The 17,910-nt window shown below is 38.1% G+C and overlaps 3 protein-coding genes across 5 annotated transcripts; 2 read left to right on the plus strand and 1 right to left on the minus strand.

The window, feature by feature from the left end:
- Nucleotides 1-220: 220 nt before the first annotated feature.
- LOC114760808 (cell cycle checkpoint protein RAD17) lies at nt 221-6,284 on the plus strand. 3 transcript variants are annotated; one of them, XM_028950098.1, is made up of 13 exons: nt 221-560; nt 923-980; nt 1,294-1,379; nt 1,454-1,501; nt 2,093-2,149; nt 2,958-3,060; nt 3,282-3,598; nt 3,686-4,040; nt 4,178-4,303; nt 4,441-4,639; nt 4,716-4,776; nt 5,810-6,062; nt 6,204-6,284. In XM_028950098.1, the coding sequence occupies exons 1-12, from the start codon at nt 366-368 to the stop codon at nt 6,035-6,037; spliced, it is 1,833 nt and encodes a 610-aa protein (XP_028805931.1). In that variant the 5' UTR covers nt 221-365; the 3' UTR covers nt 6,038-6,062; nt 6,204-6,284. The 3 variants fall into 3 exon arrangements, with proteins under 3 accessions (XP_028805931.1, XP_028805932.1, XP_028805930.1); XM_028950099.1 differs by having other exon boundaries at nt 3,686-3,724; nt 3,836-4,040; nt 5,810-6,284; XM_028950097.1 differs by having other exon boundaries at nt 5,810-6,284.
- A 1,010-nt stretch (nt 6,285-7,294) lies between these two features.
- Nucleotides 7,295-11,694, minus strand: LOC114760822 (nitrate regulatory gene2 protein-like). The gene is made up of 4 exons (XM_028950113.1): nt 10,492-11,694; nt 10,063-10,262; nt 9,591-9,814; nt 7,295-8,307 (listed from the first exon to the last, which is right to left on the minus strand). Exons 1-4 carry the CDS (start codon nt 11,222-11,224, stop codon nt 7,533-7,535), a joined length of 1,932 nt encoding a protein of 643 aa, XP_028805946.1. The 5' UTR covers nt 11,225-11,694; the 3' UTR covers nt 7,295-7,532.
- Nucleotides 11,695-16,438: 4,744 nt separating this feature from the next.
- Nucleotides 16,439-17,467, plus strand: LOC114760818 (uncharacterized). The gene is made up of 4 exons (XM_028950105.1): nt 16,439-16,901; nt 16,985-17,088; nt 17,177-17,249; nt 17,327-17,467. The coding sequence occupies exons 1-4, from the start codon at nt 16,635-16,637 to the stop codon at nt 17,465-17,467; spliced, it is 585 nt and encodes a 194-aa protein (XP_028805938.1). The 5' UTR covers nt 16,439-16,634.
- The last annotated feature ends 443 nt before the right edge of the window (nt 17,468-17,910 follow it).

Raw genomic sequence — 17,910 nt, forward strand, 5'->3', positions numbered from 1 at the left:
ATAATTTCATGATTTCAAGAGACCTTTTTGTATTTAATTCCTTTAAGTGGGATCTAATTGCAATTCTCCCATTATTTTATTGGGTTTATATCATGCTATCTGGGCCAGACCTGACCAGCAGGCTTCTCCTGTAAGCCATCCCGGAAGATCACAAGGATAAATTAGAAATCCCCGCGTATTTTCGAACCCGGCAATTGTCTGAAGGCATCGTTTGGAATTTTCGACTCCTCATTCTTGTGTTCTCTTGTATATTCTGCTTTCGTGATGCCATGAATAGGCTTTCTGAAGTTTTCCGTCATTTTATCCTTCTGATTTCGTTGGAGCAATGCTAGGGCTTTGCTGATTACGTGTGGGTTGTTACTGTAATGGTCATGGGAAAGAGAAACTCCCTGATTGTTTTATCTTCGGATGATGAAGATGATGTTACTACTTGCTACTTAAGTGGGGGTAATAACTATGCGAAGTCCAAGTCTAGGTCCACAAGCACGAGAGGAAAGAAGAAGGCCCGCCTTTCAGGTTCTCGGTCTCGATCGGCCAAAGACTCCAGCAAGTTGCATGAGGTATAAATGATCGATTCTGGTTTTTTTTTCCTTTAAATTTAAGGTTTGAAGTAAGAGCTGTTGTAATGGCTCATTTATAAAGAAAATGTTGAATTAAAAGCAGAATAAATATTGCTAGGTTACATTGTGTAAGCAATGTGAAGTAGTTGCCCAGTTACTGAAATTTTTGCTGCGTAAGACTTGATTTGAAGTTCCTGGTTGTGTGTGCACCCATCATTAAAGGTTTCCAGTGCATAACTTCCCATGTAGCACTCTAGTTCTATTTCAATTTCATTGTCTTTAAGTAGTTGTTTATTTTGTTTTTTCCTACACATGTATGAATGCTTCCCATATTTGAATCCAATATCCCTATTTGGATGCAGATCAACCAGCTTGGAGAAGACTTCAACGAAGTGTTTACTGGGTTCAATGTATCTGCTGGTACGCTGCTACTGTGTTCTACCTTTTGGTTGCATCAGTGTAGAATGGATAATTGTGCCCTTGCCTTCTTTGATCATAAAGCTATGAAATTCTTTGAGCAATAAGTTATGTCTTATTTTGCTTTACTACTAACAGGTAATAATATATGTATAATGTTAGAAGTCAAAACACTAAAAAATTTTAAAACAAGGTCTGGTCAAGTGTCTTGTGTCGAATCTGTTTAGAATTTAGATACTATAACTGGCGCACTAGCCTTCTTTTTCTTCCTTCTCTAAAGTTTTAAGCGTTGAATTGATGTGTAAGTGCACATTAGGCATACAAAGGAGCTATTCAGGGGAGCTATGGGTTCATAAACACAAGCCCCATTCGCTGGAAGAGCTTGCTGTTCACAAAAAAAAGGTCAAGACTCTGAAATTTAGCTTCTTGACTTTGACTATATGAATGGCGTCTCATTCTCTGTGTTGCCTTTGCAGGTTGAAGAAGTTAAGATGTGGTTTGAGGAAAGGTTAAAACCTTCTAAGGTAAATATTGGATTAAAGCTAAAGGGGAGTAGCCGATTCTTATGCTTTGTAAATTTTTCTTTTTCTCCTCAACGTGGCAAGAATGTCTAGTTTCTTTGGTTCCTTCGTAGGATTGATTGGTTAAGAGTGGTTTTGTCAATGATGTATGTGCACATATAAATAATTTTATATTTTTGTATTGTATGTTCACTCGTGTGCGTGCTCACAGATGTTTATAATAGTTATCATGGCATTCCTTGTGAACCTCACTCTTTTACAACCATGATGATATTACTTTCTAAGAAACAGACATGGATAAAACATATATATTTGTGTGTGTGTGTGTGTGTGTGTAGATATAGACACACCCACGCATGATGCAAAAATTAGAAATATCACCTAGAAGAAAGGGGAAGCAGCATTAATTGTTTATTCTGGATTCATTCCTAAACGCTTCACTTCATTCTTGAATTTAATACTTCTGCGTGCATTTCTGTCAGGTAATAAAGTCTACTTTTAAATTAGCGTAAATTGTACCCTTAGTTGTATTTCGTTCTTTGCACTGCATTAATATTGTGGGTCTCTGATTTCATTGTTTTTGTATTCTGACAGGGTGTCTGCGGCAATAATGTCCTTCTCATCACTGGGCAGGCTGGAGTGGGGAAATCTGTATGCAACTCTTTCTGTGCCCTGTATATTGTTAGGACTTATTTCATGTCCTGGGATAGCCAAACCTGACAAGTTAGATTACTAAGCATTACTTTTTTGTTGTGTGACTTGTGCAATGGTAATGTTTGATGCTGGATAATGTGGATTATAGTGTTTTTTTAAAGTCTTTTTTCTAATTTTTTTTCCCCCTTAAGGTATTGATTCTCATAATGTTGAGACTAACTGAATGGGGGCTGAATTCCTGCACTTTGCTTTTTAACGCTCTGCTTTATTTATTTATTGTTTTTGAGCGAAAAGCTCTGCTTTAAGGATAACAAAGGATCGGTTATGGTTTGCCTTAGGTAATTTGGCACAAGATTCATTGTTTCCGATCATTTAAAGCATATTTTTCAATTCACTTGTTGTTTATTTGATTACCACTCCACCACTATGCAGTATTGTATATTGAAATCTTAACTAACTTAAGATCATGTGTATTAAAAGGATCATTACCACTCAACCACTACGCGGTATTGTATATCCAAATCTTAACTAATTTAAGATCATGTGTATTAAAAGGATTGACTATTTCATTCTGAGCTGCCTGTTGCACTTGTGAATAGTTTTGGTGTTCTGAGCCTCTTGCGAGGATCAGGTGGTCCGGGTAGTCGGTGGTAATGGAACAAATGACGGGTTAATGCATGGTACACTTTAAACTATCGGGGGCAAACTGATTAGGGGCTAGTCAATGCCCATTCAGTGGAAAGAGTTGGGTATTATATCCCAAGAACACCACATTGACATCTAAGAATTTCTTTTCAATATGTAGGCTGCGATTCATGTAATTTCTTCTCACCTTGGAGCTATTCTGTGTGAATGGAGCACACCTACACCTGTAATTTGGCAAGAGCATCTACATAATTCTAGTTCAGGTTGGTCTAGCATATATGCTTTGAATTTGATAGTCAATTCCTTTCCTACTCTTGCTGAATTAAATCAGTTCTTTTTACTGTTAAATAGATGAGTTGGTCAACATTTGTATGTGCACCAGGCTTGCAGTCCAAAGGGAAATGAATGCATTGCATAATATTCATGTCAAATGATTTATAATACCCTCCTGATTGCGACTGCATAACTTCTAATTGATTTTCAGTGACACGTACACAATACACATCCAAGTTGGATGAATTTGAAGCTTATGTTGAAAGAATAAGGAAATATGGCTCATTGTCAGCTTATTTGAATGGGGAGTCAAAAGCACCCACCATAGTATTAATTGATGATCTTCCTGTGACAAATGGGAAAGCTGCTTTTGGACGACTACAAGATTGCTTGAACTTGTTGGTGCGCTCAACTCAGATACCCACAGTTATAGTGTTCACAGAGTATGGCAATGCTGATTCAGCAGACCATGATGCACAATGCTTGGAAAAAATTCAGCTATCTCTGCAGAGTGCTGGGGCCTGTAAGGTTACTTCTTTAGAAAGTTCCCCTCCTGTTTTTGATCTTTTTTTATGAGAGAGTACTTATTCTAAATTTAATATGATAAATTGTCAGATTGCATTCAATCCTATTACAGTGAATTCTATCAAGAAGGTACTTTTTAGAATATGCCAACTAGAACAGTGTGATGTGACTGCTGAACATGTTGATCTGATTGCTAAAGCTAGTGGAGGTGACATCAGGCATGCAATCACATCGTTGCAGTTCTTCTGTCTCAAACAGAATCAAGTGCATTCTTTGTCTCTATCAAGTAACTTTCTCAGCATATCAAAAGAGAAAGAAAAGAAGGCTGTCGCTTCAGATGATGGCTATTCCTTGCACTTTACCAGAGATGAGACCCTATCTTTATTTCATGCCTTGGGGAAATTTTTGCACAACAAAAGAGAGTCTGAAAGTGCAACCAAATATGGTGCGTTTTTATTTTAAAAAAAAAGAAGTTCAGAGAAATTAAAATTTCGTTTGTTGTCTTTCTTCCTGGAAAAGGACAAAACTAAGAGTTGGAGTTGAATGGTAGTAATTTAACTTTTAGTTCATCTTGTGTGGTAGAACATGATACATTTCTTATCCAAGAACGATTGGCAAGATTACCCTTAAAAATGGATGCACCGGAGAAGATTCTTTGTCATGCTCACGTGCAGCCTGGTCCTGTTGCTGATTTTCTTCACGAGAATGGTAATTTTTGTTAATACGATTCTAGAGGGCTCATGCATAATATGTGTATGGAAAAAGAAAGTTGTTTCCAGCGATAGATGTGTATTTTTGAAACAAAATCTTTGGAATTCTAATTTTCACCGTTAAATTTCTTCCAGTGCTAGATTTTATGAATGAGGAGGCAATTGATGATGCGTGGATAGTGTCTTCATATCTAGGCGACGCTGACATTCTTCTTGCTAAACTTCGAGGAATGGTGTCTAGGCATAATGAGGCGGAGGGTGTTCTACCATCAGCAGCTGCTTCTGTTGCTGTTCGTGGAGTATTATTTGGAAATTCTCATACACTATCCGCCAGGTTGTCTTTATATAGATGATTGTTAGAAGCTGGATTTTATCTCTCAATGGTGAAGTCTGAATATTAGGTTCTGCAGGTGGCATGCTATGCGGGGCCCAAAACTCTGGGGGATTGAGAGGGAATTATTATATAACAAGGTGTTCACTGCTTCTTCTAATCATATATTCTATTCTATCCTCCTAAAATGTTTTATTTTATATGTTATGAAACTAATTAGGAATAGATGCATGCATGCATATAATCATTTATTCCCACTTGAGAGGAAAAAGGAGTTGACAGAGCACGATGACGTCGTGTGATTCATGTAGCCGACCCCACCTAGTGGGATAAGGCTTGTTGTTTGTTTGTTTGTTTGAGAGGAAAAAGGACCGTGATACAAGTCCTAGACAGCATAACCAAACTCTTAGGACCTACACAGATGATTCTCGTTCTGCTAAGCTGAATTAGCTATGATACATTATTTTATCATGACTAGTTGCTGGAATATTTCCATTTTCAATTATTTTAGGAATCAGTTATCGAATAAGCAGACCATTATGACTGTTAGGGAGGTTGACCAACGTTCAATTCTGTTTCATGGGTTTGTTTAAGATATTCTAGGGATTTTCATATTTCATTACCCTTGTGATTTCTCTCTATAAATATCCTAGCCATTTCCTTTGCTAGGCAGGCTTTGAGAAATAAAAGTGTTACCTTGACTCAGTTGGAGATTCTCCTTTTGTTGGCTATGGAGAGTGTCTAGAGTGAGATTCTTGCTTCACTTATTCTTAATAGAAAGTTATTATTTTAATTCAGCTAAGAATGCACTTACCAGACTGAATCATACGGTTATGAATAATTTAACAGTTATATTTTCCCGATAAAAGCTTCATTTTTATTTTATTAACTTTTTCCTGTTCGAGTAACTTTTAAAGGTACCTTGAGCTAGTAATCTTCTCACTAGCAGATAGCAATGTTTGATCTTATGATTTCATTCTTAATAACCAAGCATAGCATGAAGCATTTTTCTGGCAATATAATAATAATGATAATGACATGAGACATTGGTTCAATTGGTTATCTGGCTTGTGAGTCTCAAGAATCAACAACTTGCAAATTGTCCATGTTCATTATGTTGATAACTTCGTTGTCCCTTAACATTTGACCTATGTCCTTGATCCCCTGTTTCAGAATAAGATGCTCAAGCAGCGAGTTGCAGAGTTTGAAGGATTGACTTCTTGTAATACATCAGTTATGGCCACAGAGTACATGCCTGTGTTAAAATGGCTTGGAAATAGGACGTGCGGTGAATATTGTGAATCTTCTCAGTCATCAGTGCATGACTTGGATATGGACGGTATTGATTTTGACCAAATGATTTTAAATGACCAAGAAAATGACGAGATAGAAGATTGGTAGAGATATATAAACATACAGGGGGCTCGTAAGTTCAATGTCTTTCATTGCTAAAAGAAGAGTCCTTTTTTTATTTAACACTTATCCCTGTTTATCTGTTATTGATCGAGGCACTTGTAAATTTATAAATATGGAAAATTTTGAGGTTGGAGCATGTCTGATGATGCAGGCTGGACTGGGAGCTGTGTAAATTTTGTTATCCCTGTACCGGTGACTAGTAAAGAATGTGCTTACGAGATGTTTTTCTTCCTTTGTGTGTGTGTGTGTGTGTGTGTGGTGTTTTTGCTAGGTATATTAGGGAGAAAAATAGGTAAGTTTATTATGGTATGCTCGATTTTTTTAAGACTGTTGTATTTGAAGTTATAATGCATTATTAACTTATGATGTGGGGGACAATAACTGAGGTTTGCAGTTAAAAAAAAAAAATTTAATTTCTAACTGCTATAAAGATTGAGATAACTATCATGATCAACGTACAGGAAACAAAGAATACAGTTGAATGAGATGTTAGATGATTGTATGGCTATTTCATTCAGTTGGAAGCATACTAATCAATTATTAATGAATTGCAACTAGATGAAAAGATATTTTTGAGAGTAGAATTTCAAAGATTGGTTGATATTTGCCTTGCATAAAATGAAAGGATTGATTATGAATATTGTAGTCTGATTCTATGTTTAGAATATGTTTGGCTTCACGTTGGTAATCATCAAAATCAATGGTTTTTGTGAAATGAAGTTGTTATATGTTTCGGCCACAATTGTTTTATTAATTTCAAACATGAAAATACGTTGTCTGATTTAACTTATTTCAAGTAACTTTGCACTGTAACGTATAAGTGATTTTTAGAAGTTAACCCAAACCACCGTTGACAATGCATTAGGCAAAAGTTTGCCCTAGCAATGGTTTGAGAATTCCTCTTCTATGAAATCTACACACTAAATCCCGTTTGGCACAGAGCTTTGAAAATAAAAAATAAGGATTATGATTAAGATTAAAAAAAATATTAAAAAAAAGCTTAGTATGAGTTCGGACAGATTGATATATGTGGAATTGAGAAATTTTACAGAGGAAGATGATATTTCCTAGTCTTACTTCCACGAGGTTGTTCAATCTCATATAACGTAATTTACTCATTGAATACTCTTTTAGTAGTTTTTCTTAATTTTAATTCCAATTCTTACCTCTCATCATATGATCCGATAGTGAAGTCCCGCACCTATCACACAGTTTTCGTCTTTTGAAATTTTGAAGTATGGCTGTAGGCATAAATACAAAGCATTCAGTAGTATTAAAGAAATCACAACCTTAACACAGACTTTTCACTCTGATTTCAGAATTTTCTAGTTTCCCTGCTTACACCAAACTGGTTCCTACCAAAAAATCTGAGTGAACTAGATCTCACTGCACTGGAGGCTGTAAATACAATATAAAAGCTCATATTTTTACTATGGCTAAAAGCAAGATGATTATCTGTACAAAACCAGATCATTTCTTCTTAAGGTAATATTCTCTTCACATCATGCTCTTGTTGAGTGATTTTAGCTTTGTTGTATACCGATTCGAAAACCTCAGTACATACACTTGAAAACCCCACGATCCCCTGAAACACATGTGGGAACCCCATCTGCAAGTTATTCAGAGTCATTGCCCTAGTCACACAGACTGACTTCTCATGCTTGTTCTTCTCTTCCTCTGCTCTTCCTTTCAAAGTCTCAACCTTTGCCCGCTTCTCCATGACAGGATCCTTGTTTCTCATCGATTCGGGCATGGAATATGGGCCATATTTGCACTCTAGCGACCGAAGCTGCACCACTTTCTTTTCGAGCTCTTTAAACACAGAATCTGATTTCTTCTTCTGTTTATGTTCCTCTGATTGTTGAGCTACGATAGCATGAATGACTGTCAGTAAGCTCTTGATCCCCTCAGATGTGACCTTATCCGGGATACGATCCACGGCGAGGTGCCATTCTTCACAGAGGGAGTATATCTTGGATTCCTCAGCAGTTTGGCTCAGTGGGCTTCGGCTGAACTGGAAAAGGCTGAGCCTCAGCCAACCTGTGAGGGACTGAATATAGTCTCTATGAGCCTTGAAGAGGTTACAAAAGGATTGGTGCCATTGTTGAACTTCAAGTTCAAGCTGGAGAGTTGCTTGCCTATGAATTTCACTAGTTGGTTGCTTTGATGGGATGGTATTGAGGTATTCCAGCTGCTGAACTATGTGCTTTTGTACTTGATGGCACTCATACATGTTTCTCCACATGCACATCAATCTGTCAAAAACGAAGGAGGCAACTTCGAGTTTAAATCTTCTTTTACCACATTAGTGAATCAGAGCTGGACATTATTTGACCAATAGAAATTCAAGAACGAAGAAGTTAAAGCAAGAACTACAAAAGAAAAAAGTAACACACAAACATTTCACACGAGGTTCTCATATTTGGGGACCATAACTTCCAATTGATAGTGGAAAATACATCAGAGAGAGGATTTTGAAGAAAAAGAAGAGACATAGGAACTGAAACTAAGGACACCCATTTTATCATACATGTGGTCAGCACTGTTCTAATTCAAAAAAGTCAAAAGCAATGTCCATTTTCTATTGAGGCACCCAGAATCACCAAATACCCCTAAACTGATGCAACCCCTGCTGCTCTAAACATCAATAGCTACTACGCAGTAAAATATGTTATCTGGCTTTATCGTCTTACCAAGAAAATCAAGCTAATAGCAATCTTGTAAATTATCTTTATTAATATTCACTTCCTCTCAATCTAAACAAGACAACAGTGTTTGAGTTCAACTCAACTTGCCCTTTTCCTTTGAAGAGTAAACTAATAATGTTCTAGGGTTTGAAAGGTGTTAGGTGGGCAAGGTTATAGTGAGGATGAAGGAGATAGCACACTGCATTAAATCTTTCAAGTGCTTTTCTCTTGAAGATAGTATTGTAGGTTTTAGGTTTCAGTCTCAATTTTTGGAATGACGTAACGTTTCTTGTCTGAGGTCATAATTCATTTTTACCCAAATAAAAAAAAAAAAATTGACAATCCACGACAATGACTGGAATTCACAACCCTATTCCCTATTAATAGGATATCATTAATTTGGCGGGTGAAATTTCCAATATTACCCTAGAATGTTAACCCTTTTAAAGAAAAAATGAATAGGCAAATGTTCAACCCTTAACTCAAATTCCTAATGTTTAACTCAGTACAACTCAATCCCTCAAATTTTAGGCATTTAATCTGTTGGTCACTACCTGATGACTCGCAGGACTAGATGCTCTTCAAATGAAAGAATTACTATAAGGTCTCAAAGAAAGAGTATAATCACCAAAAAGTCCCACGACAAAGCAGCATGCAATGACAGGTTGCAATGCAGGAAAAGACAATGAGTTCATACTGCTCACTTATTATTGGTACTTTTTGGTGATTACATTTTTTTCCTTGGGATTTCATAGTAATTCTCCCTCGTCAAATTCCTTCGAGCCAAGGAACTAAGTAAAATGGGAATGTCCCCAGAGATGCAGTACACAGAAAGATAAGAGAAGACTTACGCTTTCACAAGCTCAAGAAGCTGTGGATACAGCTCAGTCTCCCTTAACTTGATAATCTCAGCTGATGTACTCTCAATAGCCTGAGAGGCAACCATCATCTGTGACTCCAATTTCTCTACTTCTTTCTTCGTCTTCTCTGTCTTCACATAGTCTGCCCTCTTCATCTCTAACTTCCTTAGCACCGACGCCTTCTTCTCATGCTCCATCTTTACGGTCTCAGCATTCTAAAACCAACGAAAAGGCAGTACAATACATAACTATGAGTACACACACACACACAGAGATTGATTACATACAGTACAATTCACAGGTTAAAAGTTTCAGACGATGAAACGTCTTGAGGACGAATCAAGCGAGACCCACATCAAAATTTATGCCTAAAAAAGAGAAATCATTTGCTTTCGCTCTTTTTCACCCTTTTCTTTTTGTCTTACAATAATATTCTAAAGAAGATGTGAAAAGAAGCTTATACCTTGACCTCTTGGTATAATCTTTTCTCCCATGCATATAACCTCTCCACTGTGGAACAGTGACTACCAGTTCCCACATCTTTAGCCACAAAATTACTAATCGACATTTCCTGACTGAACTTCCCGAATCCATTTGGTTTTGGATTCGAACCCCATGCCCACAACGAAGGACTCAAACCCCATCCGTAGTTGTACACTTTACCTGCCATTAACAAAAATAAACCCAAACTCGAACCTTTAGTAAGTTTAAATTAATGCAAGGGAGAAAAGATTAAATATACAGTTCAATTCAAGTTCAAATCTCTCTAATAATTGATGTGTTCATCTGCATAGAATATGGAGTAGTGTTTGTTCCTAATCAATCGCAGAATCAAAGGTGCACAGAGGGAAAACAAGTAAAGCAAACCCATTATTTGGTTTATGAAGCTCACTTTCTTTACTGTGATTAGAAAAGCCGGAGGTTGGAACTTCTAAGAGCATAGAGACTTGGCCACCAGCTTCAGCAGCTTTGAGGAAGTAGTCGTCAAGTTCTTTTATAATCTCAACGAGATCTTTGGTATTCCTTGACACTACCATCGCAAGGTCACTACTTTGAGTCTCCTTGGAAAACCCACTCACCACAGACGGCGGCGCAGTCACATTCGCTGCTCCCATCGTCGTCACGACAATTTCCGACCCTGTGGTCGTCGTCGCTTCCCATTCCTCCTCCGTCACTGACCTCGACGAGGCCGGAGCTGGTGGCACGAATGGGTCCCAGAAATCCCAAGAGGAAGACGACACCGGCGGCGGCGGGGGAGGAGGAGGTGGCGGCGGCGGTAGAGCAGGAGAGGCCGTCATTGACGTCCACGTGTCAGAACTCGGACTCATTGGAGGTAAAGGAGGCGGCATCGCCACTGGAGTCCGCTGTGGCGGCAACGGTCGGATCGGCTCCGGCTCCGGTGGAAGATGGTGCTGGAGTTGGAGGTTGTGGTGGTGGTGAACGGTCGTCTCTGCATTGGCGAACTGAAGCAGAGCAGATCCTGTAGAACGAAGGGAGCGTATATACATAACATGCGAAGCAGAAAAGGCATGCCTCGCTAGAACAAACTGCTTCATGTATCGCTTCCTCGCCTTACAACGCGACACCATTTCTTCTCTTTCTATACTGGAATGGCAGCAACCCATTCTTGCGTTTCTCTCTCTTCTTCTTCCTCCTCAGATCAACCGATTTTGCAGTAAAATGAAACCAAGCAAGCCTATGAAGAAGAATAACAAAGCTCGCTTCTTTTTGTTTCTCTTCTCTGTGCGCTAAAATAGTGGCTTCTTTGGTTCATTCTGCAAAAGTGGGCTAATGCGTCTCGAACTCTGGTCAGCAAAGTTACTTTCTTTTGGGTCTAAAAGAAAGCTTCACTTAAATCAGTGATCTCTCTCTCTCTCTCTCTCTCTCTCTATCTCTGGGTTTAAAGTCAAGTATTCAACTTAGGTCTGAGATATTTTCTGGGTGTTCGAAATTTTGAAGGAGAAACAGAAACTGGTTTCAGTTGAATCTGAAGCAATGGAAATCCAGAAAGAGGATAGAGTATGGTTTGGCAGAGAGGGGAAGAGGAACTAAAAAAGGAAGCGTTGGTACTGTTTTGTTTGAGAGAGGTACCAAACGGACAAGCAGCTTTGGGAAGAGAGCCTGCGATTGCATTTGCAGCAGAAATAGCCAGTAATTTTATACATTAAAAAGTTGGTTCACGAAAATGCCATCATGTTACAGCTGTTATTAGTGTTTTGTTGTGGGTTGGCTAATTAATTTTAACTTTTTAAGCTATAAAATTGCTGAAAAACTTGAAAATTAATATTTTTTACTTTACGTTACTTTAAAAACGTTTGTCTAAAACAAGATATTTATTAATATATTTTGATATTTTAATTTTAAAATGTATATTATATATATTTAATTCATGTGCACGTATCCTACAGATCTAAAAATTGTAGCATTATGCATTAGTGAATTGTATTTTATACATTTTTATCTTATTACAAGTCATTTTTAAGATGTCTTAAAATAAAAAAAATTTAAATTTTATTAATCCTACATTTAAATTTTAACAAATTTCTAACTTTATCCATATTTAAAATATATACTTTTCAAAAAAAATAATATATACAATATAAAATAATACATTCATATTAAAAATTTAATAAGGTAATTTATAAATATGATAAAAAAAACTCTTATCTCTTTTTTTAATTAAAGAGGAGGCATTAACAACCTGAGATTATAACTATGATTAAACCCGCCACGAAGTGTAAATGTCATTAGGCCACAAGACATTTAGCAAAAAAGAAAATCTTATTTTTATGTCTTTTAAATAGAATAAAAAAAAGGGGAAATCACAAATAAAGACCCTTGAATTAGCAAAATCACTCAATGGTCACCTGAATTTGCTAAATTATCATGAGGGACCCGGTCTCAAATGGCAAATAGCAAATGTTGGTGAAAAGACGAAATTGCCCCTCAGTGATTTGAACCTGCTGAACCCGCGGCACGTAGTCCCCCCACTATCGACAACTTCCCACTGTTCTCTACATTCTCCCTATTGTCTCCATTTTCGCGCACCTGCGTACTGCCATTTTGCCGTAAGAGTAGTGTGGAGAGGAGTGTTGAGACGGTGAAGAGCATATTTGCTGTGACAAAGGTGAACAAAGCAGTGGTTTATCGACATTGTGGAAGGGTTCAGAGAAGTCGAAGGCATCGCTGAATAGTGCGGCAGCAATCGCGTTAGGTGATCAGAGTTAGCAGCTACGTTGGGCGACTGATTGTAGTAAGTTTGTTGGCTAATTTTGTTTGGATTGGTTGCTGCAAGAATGTGCGAATGATTGGTGAGAGTAAAAGAGTTTAGGGTAGGAAAGTAGAAGTACCCAAATTTTGATTGAGTGATGAAGAATGTTATTTAACAGAAAAATATAGGTTTTTTCTGTTAAATAACCTATGGGAATGGTATTTATGTGGGGAGGGAATGACAATATCAGTTTCGTAGATGACAATAATAGTAGGGAAAATAACGACATAGGATATAGTCAAGGGTAAATTTAATTGAAGAGGTACTAAGTGTGTTTTGTTATAAATGAGAAGGTGGACGGTGGGATTTGATAAGTTCTGTAACAAAAATGATAATTTAAGAATAGGAAATGACAAGTTGATTAATTGGGAATAAGAAGATGTCAATGCGAAACTGACAAGTTGGTAATGGGAAATAACAAGGTTATAACAGTGAATGACAAGATTTGTATGCGAAGTAAGAATTTGATAATAGGAAATGACTTGTTTGAATAACAAAGCTGAGTATGACAATAAGACAAGTTTATCATTTCAAATGACAAGTTAAACTACTAGTGTATGATCAGAAATAACAATTATGATAAGTATGTGGGAATAACAAGTTGAGCTTAAAGAATTGACAACTTTTGTAGAGAGAATAACAAGTTTATCATAGGCGTTTGATTGACAGAATGAGTATTGACAGAATTGTTGTTAGTCAGTTAATAAGTTGTGTTAGTGAACTATTGTATGTTTAATATTTTGCAGGAAAAAGGACATGGCATCTGAGGGAGCCTCCAGATCAAAGCCGGCACACAATGGCTGGTTGCTATTCAGAAGGGAGTATTTGGCAACATTAGGTGATAGTGATATCAGAGGCAAACAAAAAAGAGACGCTGTGTCAAAGGCATGGAGAGCTTTGTCTGATGAGGAGAGGAAGAGGTACACAGAGGAGGCGAAGAAAAGAAGGCCAGAAAAGATTGAAGAGGAGAAGAAAAAGAAATATGTACCATCATTTTTAACCCGAGTGTCCTTGAAAGGTTTTAAGAAATTACTGCACTTTGTGAATAATAATGATGAGTTAAGGGATAGGGTGGAGAGGATAGGATTTGGAAGCTTGTTGAAGGTTGGATTGAAGAGACTTCCCCGCGATCTCCTTGTGACTATGCTAAGATCATATGACCCACCAACACATCAATTTACAATACGGGGGAAAACTGAGGAAATAGGAGCAAAACATGTTGACAAGCTCCTAGGAATACGCCATGGTGGGGAGAAGATTAAAATTGAAGTTTCGGAGGATGATGAAATGTACAAGAACTTGAAGAATCAGTATCGGAGAGTGCCATTCAGCAAAATACTAGATGACATTATTTCTGGGGAGGAAGATCACAGATTTGAATTCTTGTTTGTCCTATACACGCTGGGTACCTTTCTATGTCCGTCATCTAGCTCAGAAGTGAGTGAGCGGCTAGTGAGAGTCATGCGTTCCACGATGGATGACTTTGGAAAGTATGATTGGGCAACACATGTTATGGAGGACCTATGGAAAGAAATGGCTGACTTTGTGAAGCTGTATAGACAGGGTAATGATGGGCAGGGGAGCAGTACTGTTGGTGGCTGCGTATACTTGCTTTTGGTATGACTATTTTGTTTCTCACTGTGCAATACTTTATTGGCAATATGAACAATGTAATTGGTGATGATATGTGGTGTTGCAGCTTTTTTTCGGTGAGCATTTTAACCTTATTCAAGGTTCACAGCGAGGCTCCACCAGTGCTATCCAATACTGGACAGATGAGAAGATCAAAGAATTGGCCAATACTGAGAGGAAGAGCGTTAGGGGGCTGTTGTATGGTGAGAAAGGGAGTGATGTTGTGTTTGGCAAAGACGAGAGGATAAATGTTGATTCTCTGGACCCGGTATGTATATCTTTGGTAGAGTGATATTCTTGGTGAACTTCTTGTTTGTGATAGTTACGTTGTCATTTGATAAATTGACTTGGTATATATAAAACTTATGTTGTGATTAGGTTTAGTGAAGTTGTCATTTGTTATAGTTGTCATTGTTACTTGATAAACTTAACCTGTTAAAAACGGTACCAAAGTTGTGATTGGGTAATGTGAACTTGTCATTCGGTAAAGTTCAGGTTTGGGTTGTTATTTGATAAAGTTGTTATTGATTATGCCTGAGTTGTGATGGGATCAAGTGAACCTGTCATTTGTTACAATGTAGTTGTTATTTGATGTATCGAAGTTGCTAATTATAATTTATTAGTTGTGATTGGCTAAACTGAACTAGTCATTTGATATAGTAAAGTTGTTATCTGACATACCAAAGTTGTTATTTATACTACTGATGAACTTGTTATTCGCAATAGGGAGAGGTTGTAATTTGTTACAGTGTAGTAAGCTTGTAATTTCATATACTGAAGTTGTTATTTATAATATTTAACTTGTCATTGGGTAAAGTGAGCTTGTCATCTGCAATAGTGAGATCATGATGTGGTATAATTATGTTGCTAGTAAATTGATAAACGCCATTGTCATGCAGGAGCTGAAGCAGTTGCGTGCACGATTAATGAAGAGGATAGAAGAAAGCCATCAGAGGCTGATGAATATGGTAGATGAGGAGCTGTTGAAGGTGCACATTCCAAGAGAGGCAGATGGGAAGAGAAAAGGAAAGGCTCCTGCTGAGACACTCGCATCAATTGTTAGTGGGTCTGAAGATGACGATGAAGAGGAGAGACAGCATGCTGGTGAGACTAGTGAAGCTGTGCAGAAGAATGATGGAGGGAGTGATGGTGAGAGTAGTGAGGAGAAGGAGAAAGATGACGAGGGGAGTGATGATGAGACAAGAGAGGAGGAGGAGGAGGACAAGGAGAAAGGTGACAGGGGGAGTGATGATGGGACAAGTGAGGAGGAAGGCAAGGAAAAGGATGATGGAGAGAATGATGAAGATAGTCAGGACAAGGATGAGGGACAGAGTGCACAGAAGGACAATGATGAAATGGAGGGTGACATACCCACGCCTACTACCCCCATAAACCTGTCATCTAATGTTGAAGGTGATGATGCGGAGGGTGACAGAGCCGTCACTATATCCCCCCTAGCAATTGTCAAATATGTTGACCCTGTTGAGAGGCAAACCCCCATCAGGGTGGAACCTTTGACAGCAGCTGAAGGTGTGCAGGCACAACAAGTAAGGAGATCTAGCAGGGTTCGCTTCAACAAAATTAAGTCTCCTTGGTTGGAGTTGAAGGCACAAACAAGGTTGAAGAGGCCTGCAGAGGATAAAGACATTTTCTTCACCATTGTCAGCCGAAGTGTGAAAGGTGATGAAGGCGACTAGTAAGTATTGTGATACTCAGCTTTTGTGATGGGGTTTTGTTATCACTTGTTAACATAACCCATATGCTAACTCACTTCAACCATTGTCAGTCCTTTGATTAAAATGTATGATGAAGATATTACCCGACGCTTGCTGCATTCTCTTGGGGGAAATAACAGAGTTAGTAACAGGGTCATGTCATTAGTTTGTAAGGCCGTGGTGGATGAGCAACAGGCTGTGGAAGGGCGTGTAAGGAGGCATATTTTTGATGCGGACTTCATGGTGAGGTTTCTTCATTAGTTTGTGAAATGATAAGTTTGTATATGAAAATTACAAGTCCTCAAAGGCAAATGACAAGTGTAGTATATAAAGTAACAACACTGTTAAGGCAAATAACCGTCTAAAGAAACTAATTGCAAACTGACAAAATCAATTTGTGTTCTTTATTAGGAGTTAATGATCCGTGACCCAGCTCGGTGGGACCCTAACTACCATGCACGACAAATAATTCCTCAATTTGTCGGGTACAACATAGGTGACTGTGACTTGGTTATGGGTCCTGCACTTGTTGGTGAGCACTGGTTTTGCTTTGCCCTTGAACCCAACACCATGAAGTTCTATGTCCTGGATTCCATGCGAGGAACTGTTCAGTCTAAGAAGACCACAACTAAGAAGAAGCAAGCAGTCACCTATGACCCTCAGGAAATGGCCATAGCAGGATGTGTAAGAATCACCTGGGCATATTACATTGTATTATTATTGTCTGAAATTATAGTGATGTTGATGAATATCTGATATATGTGTAGAGAGAAAGGTTCCATGACATTATTGGCATGGTTAGGCCAGATTTGACTGAGAAAATGCCAAATTTGGAAATTGTGCGGCCTGATGTACCTCAACAGAGTAATTTGTGAGTATACATACACTGCACATGTAATTTGCTGATTTCCTATATTTATTCTCGAATTGTTAAACTGTCATGGTGGTGTTGTTCCTAGGAGGGACTGTGGGGTGCATGTCCTAATATGGCTCAGCAGATGGAAACCCAATCTTCCACTAGAATACACCCAGGTGATGTGGTTTGCTTAATTGTTGTGACTGGTAAAGGGGCAAAGTAAGATTAACTTGCTGTTGAATCTGTTTTGCAGGGAGATGTGGCAGCTTTTCGGCGTGATCTAATGTGGTGGCTGGTGAACCATGATAACAATGAATGCCGTGAGGATGCGCTGAATCTTATTCCACATCCACAGAAGGGGCGAACGTCCAAAAGGAGGAGAAAGTCCCTATAGAAAAAGAATTTGGGCCATGAAGGACATTGACTGTAGATAATGTTACTGCGTTATCATTATGTGTAGTGAACTTATTGTCTGGCCTAACTGCTACCCAGTTATGACAATTAGTAATGGTGAAATGACATTTTTATTGACATCATTGAAATTGTGTTCAAGTGATGCGATTTCCACTTGTCTTTAACGTATGACAACATCAATATGCCAATTAACAAGTCCATTAAGCAATATATGAAGAACCTTTTTTTTATGAAATGACACTATTTCCACTTTTGTTTAACATCTGACAACTTCAGTATGCTAAATAACAACTCCGGTTAAGCGATACATGAAGTTCAATTTTTTCGAATGAAGTTACAGTATTTCTACTATTGTTTGACGAGTGACAACTTCACTTTGCGAAATAACAACTTCGGAAGTGGAAGCGGCGAAGTTCATTTTTT

Source organism: Neltuma alba, unplaced genomic scaffold (genome assembly GCF_004799145.2).
Source record: "Neltuma alba isolate B1F8T4 unplaced genomic scaffold, ASM479914v2 tig00011023_pilon, whole genome shotgun sequence".
Taxonomy (NCBI): domain Eukaryota; kingdom Viridiplantae; phylum Streptophyta; class Magnoliopsida; order Fabales; family Fabaceae; genus Neltuma; species Neltuma alba.

Excerpts from the sequence above, each read along its gene's own strand:
- LOC114760808 (XM_028950097.1), top strand. The coding sequence starts at position 366 with ATGGTCATGGGAAAGAGAAACTCCCTGATTGTTTTATCTTCGGATGAT. Across the intron at positions 1,380-1,453 it reads TTGCTGTTCACAAAAAAAAG|GTTGAAGAAGTTAAGATGTG; the intron begins GTCAAGACTCTG and ends TTGCCTTTGCAG. Across the intron at positions 3,061-3,281 it reads TCTACATAATTCTAGTTCAG|TGACACGTACACAATACACA; the intron begins GTTGGTCTAGCA and ends ATTGATTTTCAG.
- LOC114760822 (XM_028950113.1), bottom strand. The coding sequence starts at position 11,224 with ATGGGTTGCTGCCATTCCAGTATAGAAAGAGAAGAAATGGTGTCGCGT. Across the intron at positions 10,263-10,491 it reads TTCTAATCACAGTAAAGAAA|GTAAAGTGTACAACTACGGA; the intron begins GTGAGCTTCATA and ends TGTTAATGGCAG. Across the intron at positions 8,308-9,590 it reads CTTCTTGAGCTTGTGAAAGC|ATTGATGTGCATGTGGAGAA; the intron begins GTAAGTCTTCTC and ends CGTTTTTGACAG.
- LOC114760818 (XM_028950105.1), top strand. The coding sequence starts at position 16,635 with ATGATCCGTGACCCAGCTCGGTGGGACCCTAACTACCATGCACGACAA. Across the intron at positions 16,902-16,984 it reads AAATGGCCATAGCAGGATGT|AGAGAAAGGTTCCATGACAT; the intron begins GTAAGAATCACC and ends ATATATGTGTAG. Across the intron at positions 17,250-17,326 it reads TTCCACTAGAATACACCCAG|GGAGATGTGGCAGCTTTTCG; the intron begins GTGATGTGGTTT and ends TCTGTTTTGCAG.